Below are 19,828 nucleotides of genomic sequence, written 5' to 3' on the forward strand. Positions count from 1 at the left end.
GGGCATAAGGACTCAGGTGCTCACCTTTGGGGATCAGGGAGGAAGGAAGGCCCAGCTCTTGCAGTTCAGGTACCGAGGAGCCCCAGGAGAGCCGAAGGGCCTCAAGGTTGACAGAAATGGCCCCATGGGGCTCTTAGTTACTGCAAGATGGCCTAGGAAAGCTTTCTCCAGGCAGCACTGGGCACTGCTTATCTGTCCAGTCACACAGATGGTCTGATGACAAGAAGGGCCTGATATTAGCACAGCCACATGAGTACAGTGGGTGTAAGGGGAGTCCCTGGGCTCTTGCCACCGATCACACAGACCACCTGGCAGGGATCTTGGAGGCCTCAGAACCTGAGAAGGCCGGACCTGGACCCCTGACCCGGTGTTCCTTCCCCAGGGCCTCCCTGAGGAGAGGAGGGAGGAGGGGGGAGCAGCACTGGCTGAGTGGGGACGCGCCTCCTTCTCTCCTTCGCTCCTCACAGCGAGTGGCAGGGAGGCCTCAGCAGGGGGCGCTGTGGGGCCCAGCCTGACGCTGAGCCGCCTGCTTCAAATGCCCCCGTGACTCTTGCTTACCCTGGGATCAAGTCCAGCCTCCTTAACCAGCCTTCGCATGCAGTTCCCTGAGACCCAATCCCTGCCTGTACCTCCAGATCAGCACCCCATAAACTCCTTGCCCTCCATGCTCTGGACAAAGTGAGGTTTCCCCACTTCCTCAGTGCCCCTGCGTGTGACCCCTCCACTGGGCCCCCTGGACAATCAAGGTTTGCTTGGTGTCTGCCTCGATGGCAAGACTGGGAGCTGCGTATGTGCGGCCCAGTGTGTCTTGCTCACTGCTGTGTGCCTGAGGCCCACCCTAGAGCTCTGAACACAGCAGCTGACCCTAAGATAGAGAGATTATTGGGGTGGGGGGTGGGGCAGTTAATCACATGAGTCCTTTAGAAGTAGTTTTCTCTGGCCAGCCACAGAACAGGAAGTAGAGATCAGAGGCATGAGGGAGATGGACGGGCCGGTGCTGGCTTGAAGGCTGAATGACCACGTGAGAAGAAACACGGGTGGCTTGTGTGTGGGAGCTGGAAGCCGTTCCTGCTCGACAGCCCGCAAGAAAATGGCCCCTCAGTCCTACGCCCACAAGGAACTGAATTCTGCCAACAAGAATGAGCTTGGAAGCAGATTCTTGATTTCAGTCTGTGACGCCCTACATAGGGGCCCCAGCCACGCAGTGCAGACTTCTGACATCCCCACCCGCCGGCTAATAAACAGCTACTGTAAGCCACTAAGTTTGTAGTAATTTCTTACACAAAACCAATCTGCTTGGTTACTATGAGTTCTTATGGCGGAAGCTTCATGGTGTTATTTGGACCCCGGGAGGGGGCCATTTCACAGGTGCTGCAGCCCACAGCCTGCTCCCCTGGAGGCTTCTGGGCAGCTCAAAGGCCTTGAGGCAGCTCATACCGCCCTGTGGCTGCGGGTAGGCTGTCAGGGGGTAACAGCCAAGGAATGGGATGGGGGACCAGCCTGAAATCGGGGGTAGGGCCTATTTCTGGGCAGGGAGAAGGGAAACAAATGTCACATGGCTGACATTTCTCGACCGGGCCTGTATGGCCCTATTAAGCACACAGTAGTCAGCTGGCCGAGTGGTTTTCCTCCTGTCTGGCTTCGCTAATGACCCGTTTCATCTGGAGAGTTGCGTGCACTCAGCTTGTTTGCAGCCCAGCAGCAGAAGAGCCAGACACTGGCCCAGTGGAGACACTGACATTCCAGAGTCCCAGCCGCCATGGATTAGCACAGAGGCAGCTGTTCCCATGATTTACGGCCCCTTCCGGGCCCAGGCAGACGCTCGCTGCCCCTACTCGCTCCAACGCCCCAAAGGCAGCAGCCTTGTTTCCCAGACATTGAAAAGTAATGCGCGAAGTGCTCTCCTGGGTAGTACAGACAGATTCCAAAAGCAGGACAGACAATGTTAGCTGGGCCCCACACAAACACGGTGCTTACATCAGTGACACACTCCATATTTTCTAACAACGGGACAATTTCCTTAGTACTGAAAGGGCTCTAACAAATCAACAAGAAAAAGACCAAGAGCCCAATAGAAAAACGGACAAAAGACATGAAGATTCAGTCACGGAATGAAATGCAAGTTGCTGCTAAATGTATGAAGAGGTGCTCAAAATCTTGCCAATAACAAAAGAAATACAAATTAGAACAGGTATCATCTCCCGCAGGCAGACTGGTACAACCAGGAGGAAAATTTGTGCGAACTTTTGAAGGGCAACAGAGCAGTATCTGTCAGCGTAAGGAACGTCTGTAATAATCAGTGACCCAGGAATTCCACTTCTAGGGATTAATTTTGCAGAACTATGTAAAAATCTGTGTTTACTGCAGCTGAATTTGTTGAGAAAAAAAAATCTAAATCAAACTGGAATGACCTTGTGAGCCCATCACCATAAACTGTGAAGACATGTTCATTCACCTGCTAAAATATTACGATGCCACTCACAAGGACAGCCCTATGTCCCTCATCTTTATGGGCTGACATGGAAACGGCCGTTGTCATCAGGTGCTGGAGAGTAGACATGTGACAGAGGAGAACTGCCCTGTAGAGTTTTCTAAGCTGTAATCTTTAATCTTTACGGAAGCAGATCGCCAGGTCTTTCTCCCACAGAGCTGTTGGGTTGGTTGGAACCACCAACCTTTGGTTTGCAGCTGAGCACTTAATCATTGTGCCACCGGGGCTTCTCAATATGGAAAGAAGCCAGGATATATTAAGCAGGGGAAAAACAACTTGTCAAGGGACATATGTGATACGGCCATTTCTATTTTTTGTTGTAAGTACATACATATTTCTACGTGTATGAAAAGGGGCTAGAACCATAGATTCACATGTTAACAGCGGCTGCCTCTGAGAAGTCAGGTTGGGGTTAAACAGATCTGAGAGTCACCAGCAACTAGGGCCCTGTATGGACAGAATTCAAGAACAGAGCTATGTAACACTGGAGGCGGTGAGCCCTCGAGAGGCATCCGGTCCAGGAACTCCTGAAGTGTGCTCAGGGCACAAGTCTTCTTACCAATCGGGACCCCAGCCGATTAGATGGGAAGGGCTAAGATACTGCTGTATTTCACTGATTGTAAGACGCGTTTGCCCCCCATACCTCCGCCCACATTTTCCATTTCTGAAATTGGGATGTGTCTTACAATCGAGGTATGTCACAATGTAATTAAGAACTTTTTTCCTTCTTACTGGAACATAAATTATCAGTGTATCTCACAGTCGATGGTGAAATCCAGCCCATCTGGCTCTGGGAGAATGAGGACTCCCATGAGCACAATTAAAGCCTCTGAGAAGTCCTGCAACAGAGAAACTTGTGCAATCCAGATTTCGCCAACGAATCTGACACGACGCCTTTCCTTTTCCTAAGCCCCAGAAGCCTCTTCCTTCTGTGTATCTTGCTCATCTCTGCCTTCCCCTTTGCTTTGCAAACAAGAACTATACCAAGGCTCAGTGAGGTGCCCTCGTGGTACCCTGTTACTGTCTGCAAAGGGGGGAGGATGTCTGACCCAGTGGAGTTCCTGTCTCTTTCCAGTGCAGCTGGAGTAGAGGGGGGCGCACTCACTTGTTAGAATTCTGTACTACGACCACATGGCAGTAACAACTATGGCAGGCAAGAGCCAGCAATGGATGCTAAAAGTGAGCAAAAGTGTGATGAGAAACAGGGTGTTTGCAAAGTACCTCCTTATAAGATGCTTGCCAAGGACAAAGCAGCCTTACGGTGGAGAAGCCCAGCAGACACCACTTTAGCCAAATAACCAGCGTTAACCAGACGGAAGAGGTATCCCAGAACACTCTCATCACTTGTGTGGTGTTTCTGTCCCAAATGCATAACCCAATCCATAGAGAGCACCAGATAAACCCAAATTAAGGGACGTTCTACAAACACTCTTTCCAAGTGCCAGATCGAAACGACAAACCGTCTAAGGCTGTCCCAGATTGGAGGAGACGACGGAAGAAGACAGCTAGACTGGGCCCTGGACCAGCAAAAAAAAAAAAAAAGCGGGGGGGGGGAGGTATTAGAAACAACGGGCGGAGTTACAGAGTAGTTAACGGCATTGTTACCAACGTTAACGTCCTGGTTCAGGTCACTCTATCACGGCTATGTAAGATATTAACACTATGGAGCCCTGGTGACCCAGTGGTTAGGTGCTACGGCTGCTAACCAAAAGGTTGGTATTTGGAATCCACCAGTCGGTCCTTGGGAACCCCACGGGGCAGTTCTACTCTGTCCTGTAGGGCTGCTGGGAGTCGGAATCGATTTGACAGCAATGGGTTTAGATGTTTGCACTAGAGGAAGCTGGGCAAAGCTGCATACTATTTTTGCAACTATTTTTTGTTAGTCTAAATTGTTTAAAAAAAAAGTAGTTAAACTAAAAACTGTAAAGAAGAGCAGCTGTTTTGGGGGTGATGAGAACCCAACGTATCTTTCAGCTGGGAAGAGGCTAGATAGGCCTTAAATTTACACTAAAGTGTAGGTGACTGGAGTCTGGTACTTTCTGATCGACCTGACCAACAAGTATGTTTTGAGAGCCTGCCTGCCCTACTTATGTCCCAGGGAAAGGACTTTTAACCTGGGAGCTGGCAGACTGAGTAGCAGGAGGGAGAAGAAGGCCCCTGAGAGTCTAGAGCCTGGGAGGGGGTGAGTCATCACAAGAGGAGAGGATTTCAGGGACAGGGAGTTGGAGGCCCCAAAGACAAACAGCACCTCGTTTACCAAGTGGCCTCCGTGGCACCTGGACAGTTAGGGGCTGCAGGACCGCCCTTGAGGAGCGATCAGGTCTGGCAGCCTCCTGTGGGGAACGTGGGTCAGGAGGAGGCAGGGGTTCCCGGCAGGCCCAATGGGAAGGCCAGGACAGGCCCGGACAGCCTCTGTGTCTCCGCAGAGCAGCAGGGAGCCTGGCAGGCCCAGCTGGACCAAGGTGGGTATCGTCCAGAAGCCACAGAGCTGGATGGGGCTGAAGGGAGGCGGCTGTGGGGTGCCTTGCCGGAGGATGGGTCCCTGTCGCAGTCCCACAGGGCCAGAAGGCCCAGCAAGTTAAGCTTTGAGTGCCTCAGGGGAGTGGCCATGCTCCCAAGGACAAACTGGCTTCTCCTGGGGGTCCCAATCAATTACCGCAAGGGCTCATTTCACTTCTGGGAGTCTCTCCCTAGAGCCTCCAGACCTGGGCCAGAGCTGAGGGAGCCAGGAACGTGGCACAAGGTCCAGCGTACGTTCATCTCTGCCCAGGCCCTGGGCTGTCAATGATAGAGGAGAGGGTCAGCCCCAGCAGGGAGGCAGCACCCCTCATTGGCATGAAGGAGTGCGCAACGGAGCTGGGTGCCAACCTGTGTGGTCCCATCAGGGGTGCCCACAGGCTTTGTGAAGCTTTCTCCAGCAAAATTCCAAAGGGGGGCACTCTACTCTTCCTGAGGGGCATCATCAGATCCCTGCATTGACCTGAAGACCAGTCCTGCTGGGCCTCAGGAGCCTCTGTAGCTGGAGGTGTCCTGATCTGAGGCCCTCCAAGGCAGAAGCCCAGGCACTGGGGCCACTGCCCCTCCAGGCCTCAGGGTCTGTTCACCACCACCCCCCCAGGGACCCCTCACACCCTGGGGGCTCAGTCACCTAAAAGCCTAAATCTCAGGGCTCTGAGGCCCCTGTGGGGTACAGCGGGGTGCAGGTCAGCGAGGCTCCCTGTGGGGTGCAGTGGAGGCGGGGGGCGCTGTACCTCTTGGACTCAGCTTCTGGTCTGTAAAACGGGGGGAGGCAACTGGATGAGGAGGCTGTGAGGTCTCTGCTCTCCGACATTTATGACTCTGTGACCTGGTACTTCCATTAGAGGGGCAGGGGGTTAAACCATGGCGAATCCTGTACCTGGCTCAGGGCCTGGCCTACAGCGGGTGCTCAATGCAGGCACACTGATGAGGAACTAGAAGATTGATGAATTGATGAATGAATCAATGAAGAGAAAATGCTGACGAATCCTGTGCCTGGCTCAGGGCCTGGCCTACAGGAGGTGCTCAATATAGGCACACTGACGAGGAACTAGGAGATTAATGAATTAATGAATGGATGAAGAGCCCTCACCATGTCAAACCAATGCCGCAGTCTACTTAACAAGGCACCGTCACTTGAAATACCTGTCACACTTCAGCGCACTGTGGTTTAGATAGAGGGGACACAGGCCCATACTGCACAGTAGCCCAGCATCACTGCAATGGGACCTCAGAGCCCCCCAAAGCGAGGAGATCCCAGACAAACCCTCCAAATGCCAAGGAAAGGGCCTCACGCTGGCCCGGGCCTCTGGGGAGGGGGCAGGCAGGGCAACAGTGTGACCCGGTAGGCTGCCCTCCCTGGGCCCAGTTCCGCTCTGGGGTGCTCTGGCTCAGCTGCCTCAACTGTGAGTCCAGCCAGCAGGGCCGACTTCCTAGATTCCTGGTCCCTGGAGGGTGGTGGGCCTGTCTCAACTGAGAATGAGTGGGGTGAGGGTCGGGGAGGGAGCCACCAGCACAGGTGGGTCTGGCTCCAGGCACCTACAGCAGGTGTGGCCTCTGATCTGGAGCCAGGGCAGGAGCAGATCCTACCCAGGGATAGGAGAAGGCAGGGAGATGGAGTGGACGGGGCTCAGAGAACTAGCTGCAAAATGGATGTCTGGCATAATGGGGAGGGCGAACCTTGAAGTCAGGTCAGAGTTTGGCTTGAAGACTCACAGCTCTGAAACTGTCAACAAGTCACTTTACCCTCTAAGCCTTGGTTTTCTCATCTGAAAAGGGGGACACTTTGGGCATGCTGGGGGGTCATCAACAAGGAATGAGGGCTCAGCGACTTACCCAGAGCCCCCAGGCAGGGCCAGGATTCAAACCTAGCTGCCTCCTGAGGTCAGACAAGGGCCTTGGAGGAGGAGGGGGCGTAAACAGGTGCTCCATAACACACAGGGTGGGGTGGGGATGCCACCACCATCTGAATGTGGGCTCTCTGCCTGGGCAGCGGACAGCAGCAGATTTGAACACTAGGACTGTCTCTCCAACCCACCCCCAAAGTCCAGATGGACAGCACATGCTGAGTGCATCCCCCAAAGGGACCCTCACCTCCCCGTCAACTCCAGGCCTGTGCCATGTCCCCCACCACCTGCTCCTGCCCATTTCGACCCCTCAGCCTGGGACCTGTGGGCTGGGTAGGTTGACACTCAGGTGGGCAACAAGAGGCCATTAACCACAGCAGGCACACACCCATGGGTCACTCTGCCAGACGAGGGCAGAGCCGACTACTCAAGAAGTTCACCTGGTAGGCTTGAGGCATTTTCCTGAGGGGCTGAGCCACAAAGTGCAGGAAGGCGGCCCAACTCAGGAGTGGTGCCCACAGGGACATGCACCCCATCCCTGGCCTCCACGACTCAGAGGCAAACTCAGGCTGAGCGAGCTTTAAGTGCCATGTGTCCTGTCCCCTCCCAGGACACCCTCCCTGCACCCTCTGCAGCTCACCAAGGGCAGACAGCCAGCCCCCTTCTCTGTGAGCAGGAGCCCCCCACCTCGACCACACAGGCCCCACACCCGCAGGCAGATGCTCTTTGGGGTGTTATTCCTGCCAGGCTCTAAGGAATGTTATTTTCGACTCACTTGGCATCTAGATTACTGAACTTCACTCCAGCTTCCAAACGGTCGCAAAGATGAGCCCTGATTAAATTCCAGTGAAACCACAGGCAGAAATACTCCATTTGTGGTGTTTATCCCCCTCCTAGGGAGGCCTGGCATCTGAGCAGACCATCTGTCACCTCCAGAAAAGTGCAGGAGGTTCCAGGAAAAAACAGGGAGCCACCCCTCACCCCGGGTCATCCTTAACACAAAATCACCTATCGAGCCCTTCACCATCCACTGCCCCGGAGCCTGGAGTGGCAGAGCCAGGCCTGGGCCTTGGAGCTTCCACCTCCAAATCTCAACCCTGTGTAGCAAAGGGGGCCACCAATGGGTCACCGATGAGAGAAATGGTCACAAATGCAAGCAAGGCAACTCTTAGCTTGTTGCCTGGGCCTCCTTTTTCCCCTGTCCTTCAGGCCTGGGCCAGTGTTTAACTTACAGGAGGCTTCTGCCCCTGGTTTGGACTGGATCCAGTTCAGGGCTACCTGTGCTTCTCCATCCATGTGTGGGATGGAGGTGGGTGTGGGTGCAGGCAGGTCCCCAAAGGGCTGCCTCCCAGAAGCAATTATTTATTAGGGAACCCTGGCCATGGCACTTGAGGGGGGTCACTCTGCAAGTCGTCCAACCTCATGTTTACAGCTGTTGCATGTAGGGGCCTTGTCACTGAGACCACATCCTTGGCCAGCCAGAGGAGATGGACCATTCTGTCACCCACCCGAGGGGAAAGGTGGATCCCCAGGCATGAGCCTCCATCTCAGAAGATGGTGTGGTAGACCACTAGTTGTCCCCCAAAACTTGGGCTCTCCCTTCTTCCAGGGGGACAGAACTCTTGAATTTTAGCTGGGCACATGGTTGCCCAGAGTAGGAACTACATTTCATAGACTGCTTTGCAGCTCAGTGACTAAGTTCTGCCAATGATCTATGAATAGAGCGACATGTTGTAGCTTCCAGTGTTGCTCTGTAGTTCTTACCATTCTTTGCTGCTTTAACCTTGGTCCTCTTCTCTAGCCTAAAGTCTACATCCTGGATGTGATGGCTGGAGTCTTAGCCACCGTCCTGGACCACGGGGGGCCCACCATGAAAGACGAGTGAGCTGAAATAACCTGGGTTCTTGTCACTGCACGTGCACTGGGTGACTTTCCTCTGGACTTTTACATCAGAGAGAAACCAAGTTCTACCCTATTCAAGTCAGCGTTACCTTAGGTCTCTGTTGCTGCAACAACTTTAACACTAGCACTGAGACTGACAGGTCTGGGGCAGAGAAAGGAACTCCACCTCCCCTCCAGGCTCTGGTCTGTAAGGATGAGCTCTGGGTGTGGAACGAGGGTGGGTCCCACAATGCAGAGGCCGACCAGGTACCCAGACAGGTGACGCTGGGAGCTGAGGGGGCAGGCCTCACCTTGCCTTCCTCCCTGAGGCTGAAAGGGGGCAGAGGGGAGTCCCCATGGCTGATGCTCTGCCTGGATCCAGATGGCCACCTAAGTGTGGACCGCCCCCCAGTCCATGGCATTCCTGGGGGAACCTTCCTGCATGCCGCAGCCCACCCACCCGCCTACGCTGCACAGCAGCAGCCACCCCAATCCGGGTCTTCCCCACAGCCGCCCAGCGTTGTGACAACAGCGCAAGCCGCCTTGGCACGGGGAATGGTAACAACTCGAGGGAGTCTCCCAACATTAAAGTGGTGTCACTTGGATTGCTTTAATTATCTGGGGGAGCTTACAGGGTAATTATGGCCATTTACAGTACACTGAGAAGGGCTGTGTGCCTCCAGGAATAGCAGGGAGTGGGCAGAGGGGATGCGCCTCCCTCAGGAGGCTCTCTGTGACTGCTCAGAACAGCAGCCTGGGTACCCCAGAGGATCAGAGAATGGGTACATGGGACCCAGTGGAGACCAGCCCAGCCTGTGCTTCGCAATCAGCAGCCCAGGGGCAGCCTTGCGTGGGCAGGAAGAGCAACAGAAAACCCAGCCTTTGCCCACCCTCCTGGAAGAATACAAGCCAGCCTGGCGTGTACAATAAGAAAATCAGGGTGCAGGAGTCGCAGTCACCTGCAGACCATTTCCTGTTCCCTAAGCACCACACCAGCTTGCAGGGTTTGGTCAGCACACCCTTGCCGGGTCTGGAAGGTACCAGGCCCTCCCCTGGATGACCCTCGTGGATCTCCTAGCAGGCAGCTCCTGAGCAGACAGCATCTGGGCTCCGGGTTTCTTGGACCCAGCAGACTGGGCCTCACCTGACCCTCTCCTGCCTGTGATTGGATGTGGGTCACTGTCTACTGCAGGCCACAGGCCCCAGTCACCCCCCAGCAGGACACAGGTAACGGTATCAAAGCCTGGAGACAGGATCCAGGCCACATGCGTGCCTCATTCACCAGCTCCAACACCTTCCCTGGCTGCCCAGAACAAAGTCCACATCCGCACACAGCAGTCAGCATCCTCCCTGCTCTGACATGATACCCTGTGACCCCCACACGCCAGTTCTCTCCCCATTTCACGCACATCGGCCACCCTGGGAAGGACACTTTCCAGCAGAAACGGGAGTTCTGGTCACATGCCACGTGCTAGTGCCAACCACATTCCACTATGTTACAGTCCTCCGTGTCTCCCCGTCCCCCGCAAAAGACTTCTGGGGTGGCCCCAGCTCCAGTTTTTATTAAAACAAGAGCCCCCTGGACCACGGAGTGAGCCTCCATGTGTGGCAGACACAGAGCCAGGCTCCCTGCCTTGTGACCTCTAACCCTAGTGTCCCCATAGAGGAAACACGACGAGTTTAAGCAGCTCGTCCAAGCACACCCAAGTCAGAGGCACATGGATTTGAACCCGACTCCACAGCTGAGCTCTGCTAGCCCCCAGTTGGCCCACTTATAAGTGGAGGCTCTGGCCTGGTGGCTGCTGAGCTGACTTCAATCCCGCAGACGTGCAGGCTGATGACTTGGGTATTTACCTTTCTCTCCACCAGAGGGGCAAGTACAGGTAGTTACAGCAGGAAGTATTTACAGAAGAAAACCTCACCTGTGAAAGACTCTCCAGGCTGAGTCGGGGTCACTCTGCGAGCACTGGAGAGTGACGGCCCCACGACTCCCATGGCCTTCTGGAGCCCCCCTTCCACGGCACCCGGAGGATGTGGGATCCCCCTTGGAGCGTGGTGTACCTACTGTCAGTCCTCCTATTTCCTTTAACCCCTCTTCCACCACTCACCCAGTTAGTTCCCACTTCATTACCCCCCCCCGATCGGAACCTCCCACTATCTTATTACTGGAACCTTCTGCCGGCTGCAACCCAGCCTCCACCCTGTGGCTGGAGGCCGGGAACTTTCTAACACCCAAACTGCCCTGGGACACTTCCCTGGCTCAAAAATCCCCAATGGACTCCTCCCTGGCCCCAGGGGAGAGGCCAAATTCCCTGCTGAACAGTGAGTGGTCCACCACCACACCCCACTTCCCGTGCAGGGTGCAGTCAGACTCACTGCGGTCCCCTACTCCCTGACCATGCCATGCACGCCCACAGCCCAGGCCCCAGCTCACGCCTGCCTCCCAGTCCTGATTCTCCACCTGTGAAAATCCGCAACAGACTTCCAGCCCTAACACAGACTCCGCGTCCCCTCTAATGACAAGAGGAGCAGCTGTTGCTCCTGGCTGACTTTAAGGGTGACCACTGTGCTGAGCACACTACAGATGGCAGCCGGGTGAGCCCAAGCCCAGAGCTGTGGGTCAGCCAGTTGTTATTTACATGGTACAGGAAATAGGCAGGGCCAGGTCAAGTGGCCTGCTCAAGGCCACACAGCCAGCAGGACCCAGATTCATCCTTCACCTCAGTCTGTCTGTCTCCAAAGCCTGTGCTCTTAGCTCTGACAAAGCCCTCTCCACTGGGCGCCTTCCTAACCCCTCCAGAATTCACCCCTCCTGATGGACGTGGTGGGGGCATCAGACAGGGCTGTGCGTCTGCTACCTTCTCCCACTCATCTCTGCTCCAAGGCAGGGCACGGTCGCCTTCTTGTCTTTAAATACTGTCTCCTGTCCCTGCACACATAGTTGGTGTCCAAAAAACACCTCCTGGGATGAAGTGGATTTCCTTTCTGAGCCAAAACATCACCCAGGGGATACAGGTGGCCCCAGAGGCAACAGCCCTGTAGATCCTCCTCATCTGGGGTTCTGGGTGGACCCAGAAAAGGAATGCAAAGGGAGAGGATGCTGACAGTGCTGCCAACCACCCCAAACCAAAGGAAGACAGGGTGGTGGCCTACTGACAAAGCCTGCCTGCTTGGGGGCACCACACCCCAGAGGTCAGTCCCATGCTCTGCACTGGGCTGGGGAGGGCTGGGCACCCAGGGAGAAAGGCCTCGAGACCCCTTTGAGGACAGCCGGGTACAGCTCTTCCCCAAGGCATGCTCCTGAGAGAGAGAGACCTTGGATGTCAGACGCTACCATATTCAGGGCCTGCCAGGGCCACCTCAAGGTGGTCTGGTTTTTAGTTGCTTAAATGTAAGCAAAGGATGGTGCTTCTGGTCATGGGCATAAAACTCAAGGTGAGGGGTTAGGTGCTGAGGACTTCAAGTTGGAAGGCCTGCTGAAGGCTGGCTCTGTCACTTACAGGCTGTGTGACCGCAGGGCAGCTGCTTACCTGTAGGGACCTCTGTCTCACACATGTACAACAGGAGGGTTGCTGTGCCCACCTTTATAAGCACCGTGAGCGAGAAGGCCAGCCCGATGCCAGGCACATGGCAAATACCCAATAAATGCAGCTCTCTCCCCCACAACGGCCCCTTTCAAACAGGCCGCCTCAACCCTGTGCGCCCCACTCTGCCCACTGGTCCCATCATGCCACAAAACAACCCCCTGGGTCAAGTCCCCATCCAGGCCAAAATTCAAGGCTGTGCCTGAAGGCCACCATTACAGTCTGCATGGCAGGATGGGGGCAAGGGCGGGGGGGCTGTCTCTTCTGCCCTGAAGATGAATCCTCACGCATCTCCAGGGCCCCGGGGAGAGAACTTCTCCAAGGTTCTCAGCAGGGAACACTTGGCGTAGGCCAAGAGAACTATGAGGTCACTGTTGACATGAATCTTTCCAGAAAGCCCTGCTCACATAAACAAACACCTTGGACAGGCAGTATTGCCTTCTCTCAAGCTGCCCTGCCCCGGGAGGTGAGGAGGATGAGTCCTGAGGGATAAGAGCCTGCAGCTGGCAGGAGAAGCCACAAAGAGGGAGGCCCCCGCCCTGAGAACATAGCGTACCCCTGAGGCTCAGCCGCCACATGACATATCCCCATGTGTTTGATTAAAAAGGCCTTTAAATTCCTTGTTTGTCCCCTTCGCTGCATTACATAACTCCCCTTGCTTGCTGCTCAGCTACTCTACATGCACCCCAGTGCTCCGAGCGTTGTGTGATTGGGACATTTCATCACCACCACGCCACCCACAGGCTCAACAGAATGAAACAAAACCCTCCTCAAGTGGTCAGAGCCACTCCCCCAAAGAGCACACTGAGGCCTTTCTTTCCTGACTCTGCTGGTCAAAGCCAAAAAGGACCTCCCCAGAATGTTCTCCCCAACAGAATTCAACTACTCCCTGCCCCAGAGTGCTTAAAAGGATTGGACCCCCAGGCCATGGCCACCTTGTGATCAGTCAGGGAGAGGGGCTGCTTGGCCACGAGGATGCCAGGGCCACACCTGTCTCTCCCTACCTTTCATGTAGGCCTCAATCTTCCGGATGAGCTCGTATGACTTGGACCGGTCGAGCAGGGTCCTGATGGCAGGAAGGGGGTCCAGGATGATCGTTTCTGGGTGGGCATCAATGTATTCCTGAAAGGAAGGCATTGCCTGCTGGTTAGAGAGGGGAAGCTGGTGCTGGAACGCAGAAGGTTTTATTCCTTGTGCTGAGGCTGCCTGAGAGCTGCCCCTCCTGCATCGACCCCTTTCAGCTCCCTCCCCACCAGCCCAGATTTCTGTTTGGAGCATTATACAGTTTGGAAAGCTGCCTCTATCTGCTCAGGTCCATAGGCAAGCACATGACTTTGAATAGGCCAATCATAGCATGCCACACTCTGGCTCAGGAGTGGTCACGTGACCCCAGCTGGTCCAATCACAGTAATGCTCGCAGTTCTCACAAGGAGTGCTGGGATGACAGCACTCTCTTCCTCACTTGAGGAAACTGGACACTGGTCAGTGTGTGATCTTATAGAGAAGGCTTGACTGACCCAAAGGTCAGATATGCAGCCCAAACTGAGGCAACAGTTTGAGAAAAGGAGAAAAACCAGGCCTGAAACCATATCCCACCTACTGTATCTCACCTACTGATTATACTCAATTGATAGTGGCTGCCCAGAACCCTGCACTGATAAGGATTCTGAGGCCACGGCCAGGATGGGAATGAAATGATGTTGGGATTCATTAGAATGTCTATAGAAAGGCGTGGGTGTGATAAATGCACCATATGTCTGCCACTTGTTCACTTCAACTGGACAAGTGCTTATTCACTACCTCCTGACTTCATGATAGGCACTATGGAAATACAAGAAAAACAGGGACAAAACCAATCTTTACAGAATTTATAGTCTTCTGGGGCAAATAGCACCAACACGAGCAGCGGAAAACAGACTATGACCCTTATCTGTAACAGAATTCAACAACCAAAAAAAGGGCAAAGTATTTGTAAGAAAAGAACATGGGCAGAGAGAGACAATGTCCCTGGGACCCTGGTCCTTCCACCTATCACCTCTGTGACCACAGGAGCTCCAATCCACCTCAGTAAGGCAGACCCAGGAAATGAGACCATCCCTTTGGCTCTAAAATGTTACAATTCTAAGGACAAAAACACAAAGTACTGAGTAAAGAGAAAGGGTATCTTCATCTACTGCCACAACCTTCCTGCCCACAACCCACTCCCTGCCCAATCCACAAGACCAGTCTGTGAGGACAGCACATGCCAGGGAGAAAAAACACCATCCACGATGGTTCTTTTCTAGTAACCCCTATCAACAACAACAAAAAAAAGATCAATTTGGAGTTATTCTTTTTTCCGTGAACCTATTTGGGTTCCTAGTAATTGTTTTTTTTTTTTTTAATTGTGGTAAAAATATGTATAACATGTGCCATTCAACCTTTTTACCTGTACAATTCCTTTTCACATGAAACATTCTCTAGAACAGACCGCATGTATGTTAGGTCATAAAGCAAGCCTTAGCAGAGTCCAAAACATCAAAATATTACAAAGCATCTTCTTTGACCATAAGGCCATAAAACCAGAAATCAATAACAGAAAAAGCAGGGAAAAGAAATCAAACACCTGGAAACTGAACAATGCCCTGCTCAAAAAAGCCTGGGTTATAGAAGACATTATGGATGGAATAAAGAAATTCATAGCATCCAATGAGAATGAAAACACTTCCTATCAGAACCTTTGGGACACAGCGAAAGCAGTGCTCAGAGGTCAATTTACGTCAATAAACGCACACATACAAGAAAGGGCCAAAATCAAAGAATTATCCCTACAACTGGAACAAATAGAAAGAGAGCAACAAAAGAAACCTTCAGGCACTAGAAAAAAGGAAATAAAAATTAGAGCAGAACTAAATGAAACAGAAAACAGAAAAACAATTGAAAGAATTGACCAGACCAAAAGCTGGTTCTTTGAAAAAATTAACAAAATTGATAAACCAAACATTGAAGATGAAATCACCAAATCAATACCATTTTACAGTAGTCCTCCAGAAGATAAAATACTTAGGAATAAATCTTACCAGAGATATAAAAGACCTGCACATAGGAAACTACAAGACACTACTGCAAGAAACCAAAAGAGACCTACATAAGTGGAAAAACATACCTTGCTCACAGATAGGAAGACAACATTGTAAAAATGTCTATTCTATCAAAAGCGATCTATAGATACAATGCAATTCCGATCCAAATCCCAGCAACATTCTTTAATGAGATGGAGAAACAAATCACCAACTTCATATGGAAGGGAAAGAGGCCCTGGATAAGCATTACTGAAAAAGAAGAACAAAGTGGGAGGCCTCACTCTACCTGATTTTAGAACCTATTATACCACCACAGTAGTCAAAACAGCCTGGTACTGGTACAACAACAGATACATGGACCAATGGAGCAGAATTGAGAATCCAGACATAAATCCATCCACATATGAGCACCTGATACTTAAAAAAGGCCCAAAGTCAGTTAAATGGGGAAAAGACAGTCTTTTTAACAAATGGCACTGGCATAACTGGATATCCATCTGCAAAAAAATGAAACAAGGCCCATACCTCAACACCATGCACAAAAACGAACTCAAAATGGATCAAAGACCTAAATATAAAATCTAAAACAATAAAGATCATGGAAGAAAAAACAGGGACAACACTAGGAGCCCTAATACATGGCACAACAGTATACAAAACATTACTAACAATGCAAAAGAGGAACCAGATACCTGGGAGCTCCTAAAAATCAAACACCTATGCTCATCCAAAGACTTTACCAAAAGAGTCAAAAGATTACCTACAGACTGGGAAAAAGTTTTTAGCTATGACATTTCCGATCAATGCCTGATCTCTAAAATCTACACGATACTGCAAAAACTCAACTACAAAAAGACAAATAACCCAATTAAAAAATGGGCAAAGGATATGAACAGGCACTTCACTAAAGAAGACACTCAGGTAGCTAACAGATACATGAGGAAATGCTCACGATCATTAGCCATTAGAGAAATGCAAATCAAAACTACAATGAGATTCCATCTCACTCCAACAAGCCTGGCATTAATCCAAAAAACACAAAATAATAAATGTTGGAGAGGTTGTGGAAAGACTGGAACACTTAAATGCTGCTGGTGGTTGTAAAATGGTACAACCACTTTGGAAATCGATTTGGTGCTTCCTTAAAAAACTAGAGAAACAGAACTACCATACAATCCAGCAATCCTACTCCTTGGAACATATCCTAAGAGAAATAACAGCCTTTACAAGAACAGATATATGCACACCCACTGATGCACTGTTTACAATAGTAAAAAGATGGAAGCAATCAAGGTGCCTATCAACAGATGAATGGATAAATTATGGTATATTCACACAATGGAATACTACGCATCAATAAAGGGCAATGATGAATCTGTGAAACATTTCATAACATGGAGGAATCTGGAATGCATTATGCTGAATGAAATTAGTCAGCGGCAAAAGGACAAATATTGTATAGGACCACTATTATAAGAACTCGAGAAACAGATTAAACAGAGAAGAGAATATTCTTTGATGGTTATGAGAGAGGGGAGGGAGGGAGGGAAGGACAGGGGTTTTCACTAATTAGATAGTAGATAAGAACTATTTTAGGTGAAGGGAAAGACAACACACAATACAGGAGAGGTCAGCACAACTGGACTAAACCAAAAGCAAAGAAGTTTCCTGAATAAACCTAACGCTTCCAAGGCCAGCGTAGCAGGGGCAGGGGTTTGGGGACCATGGTTTCAGGGGACATCTTAGTCAACTGGCATAACAAAATCTATTAAGAAAACATTCTGCATCCCACTTTGGAGAATGGCATCTGGGGTCTTAAACACTAGCAAGTGGCCATCTAAGATGCACCAATGAGTCTCAACCCACCCGGAGCAAAGGAGAACAAAGAACACCAAAGACACAAGATAATTATGAGCCCAAGGCACAGAAAGGACCACATAAAGCAGAGACTACATTAGCCTGAGACCAGAAGAACAAGATGGTGTCCGGCTACAAACGTCCTGACAGGGAACACAACAGGGAACCCCTGGGGGAGCAGGAGAGCAGTGGGGTGCAGACCTCAAATTCTCGTAAAAAGACCAGACTTAATGGTCTAAGACTAGAATGACCCCAGAGGTCATAGTCCCCAGACCTTCTGTTAGCCCAAGACAGGAATCATACCCAAAGCCAACTCTTCAGACAGGGATTGAACTGGACTATGGGATAGACAATGATACTGGTGAAGAATGAGCTTCATAGGATCAAGCAGACACTTGAGACTACGTTGGCATCTCCCGTCTGAAGGGGAGATGAGAGGGTAGAGGGGGTCAGAAGCTGAACGAATGGACACGAAAAGAGAGAGTGGAGGGAAGGAGGGTGCTGTCTCATTAGGGGGAAAACAATTAGGAGTATACAGCAAGGTGTTTACAAGTTTTTGTATGACAGTCCAACTTGATTTGTAAACTTTCACGTAAAGCACAATAAGAATTAAAAAACAAAAACCCTATGAAGCAGTTCTACTTTGTCAACATGGGGTTGCTATGGGTCAAAATCAACTTGACAACAGCTAATAACAGCATTCCTCTCAGTACCACTCCTTTATCAGAGCTCACTCTTTCGAACAAGGCCCACACTTCCACAAGAGCGTGAGTCTCTCTGCTCACTAATACATATGAAATCATGTTAAAAGATCATCCACTCAATAAGCGCAATGCAACAAACTTCACGTGGCCAACAGCACACCAGGCATCATGTGAGGTGAAGGGGACTCGGTGAATGAAAAGCCTTCCACACTTCGATTTCTTGGATCTATAATCCTGGCTGCTGAATTTAAAGGCTGGGTTATACCTGAAGGTACTGCAATGTCCTCTCTTTCTTCCCCCCAAACACCCCGGGAAGAACCTGGTATAGGGGAAAGAGTACCAGGAGTCCCGAAACTCAGGCTCCCCCTGTTATACCTCCAGTGCCACTTTGGGCTAGCCACTTGGCTTCTCTGGGTGTCAGGGTCCTCATCTGTGACATGAGGGAGAGCTGCCATAGACGACTTTAAGATCCTTTTCTCCATTTCTGAGTCTGAATGAACTGAGAAAAAAGGGGCCAGCCTATGGAAGCCAACTTCAAGGCTGCTCAGGGGCTGTTCTAGAATAGACAGCCAGCCACTTGTAGACTACTACAAGCAATGGGCAGGGACACGCTTGCTCACTGCCTTCCCTTCACAAAGGGAGACAAATCAGAGACCCGCACTTCAACGGGCTGGCCCAACCCCCCAACAACTGAGGTGACTTCAAACAGGGCCGCCCCCAGTTCCTTCCTCACCCACTGGTTCTCACAGTCCCCGATGTTGCTCAATAACACAAGGCTGACTCTGGTTCTACTTTTCTGCACTAGGGCAGTGACCTTTAAAGAGAGAAAGCAGAACCATTAAGATATGAATTTAAGCCAAATTCATGAGGAAAGAAGCTAAAAAAAAAACCACAGAGGGAAATATCTGACAAGAGATGCCAGCCAGCCCTTGACCCGGGATGAGAGACTTGGTATTAACGGCAGAATTATTCCTCAACGCGATCTCTTTTGGGGCAGGTATGGGGAAAAAAAAAAAAAAAATTTTTTTTTTTTTTAGTATGGGGAGGGCAGAGTTTTTCCATTCGCCCCTTGATCCACAAGTGGATTTTCTTCCAGGCTTTTTAGCTTATCTATTGTGTAGTAGGCCTCATGCATTTTTCACAGGAATCTTAGAATCACCAAACAAATTGCTGGAAGGGTGAGCGCTCTGTGCCATTTTATCGCCGTTCAGAGGAAGAAAGACACCAACCGTCTCCATGGTGAATGATAAACACATGTCCCTCGGGGAGCCTGCGGAGGAACGCCTAGAAAGGGACACTGCCTGTTAACAAAGGAAAGCCTGGATTTAAGCAGGTGGAAAAGAGGGAAAAGTAGAACTCCCTACCACTGGGTCAGGAGGGCAAGGAGGAAGTTTGGAGAAGATCTGACTGCTTGTTAGAGCACAAACTCCCCCTGGGCTTTTTTAGGCACTTCAAGCCCAGGGTGTGATTCCAGGAAGAGCACCGAGTACTCTGCCGGTCTGGGGAGATCGTGACTTCCCCACTGGGAACGTGAGCCAAAATGAGAAGACCTTTGAACATCAGAGAAACCATGTCCTCGGAAGTTCCATCTACAGACAGGAAATGACCAGAGAGCGAGCGAGACATAGGGATGTTTTTGTCTAATGGCAACTGCTGTCAGTCCTGAGTTTGAATCCTAACTCTGGTACTTACTAGGTGTCTATGAACAGGAAGCTGGAGTTACCTCTTTGAGATTCTGTTTTCTCATTTGTAAAATGAGCATTCTGAATAAAGTCTATCTCAGGAGCTGCTGGAAAAATAAAGATCACGGATGTGAAAGGCATTTATAAATACAAAAATGAAAAGAAGTCTCATTATTCTGCTAACACACGGCCTCTTAGTGTCA

At 51.1% G+C, this 19,828-nt stretch overlaps 1 protein-coding gene across 3 annotated transcripts in view; it reads right to left on the bottom strand.

Annotated features, from left to right (window-relative positions):
* ITPK1 (inositol-tetrakisphosphate 1-kinase) overlaps positions 1-19,828 on the bottom strand; it is a 183,811-nt gene that overhangs the window by 38,514 nt on the left and 125,469 nt on the right. For all 3 annotated transcript variants that reach the window (XM_049899713.1, XM_049899715.1, XM_049899714.1), the window contains one exon: positions 13,325-13,442. In XM_049899713.1, coding sequence (XP_049755670.1) covers positions 13,325-13,442 — 118 coding nt within the window. The remainder of the gene's footprint in view (positions 1-13,324; positions 13,443-19,828) is intronic.

The sequence above is a fragment of the Elephas maximus genome, chromosome 10 (assembly GCF_024166365.1).
Source record: "Elephas maximus indicus isolate mEleMax1 chromosome 10, mEleMax1 primary haplotype, whole genome shotgun sequence".
NCBI classification, from domain to species: Eukaryota; Metazoa; Chordata; class Mammalia; order Proboscidea; family Elephantidae; genus Elephas; species Elephas maximus.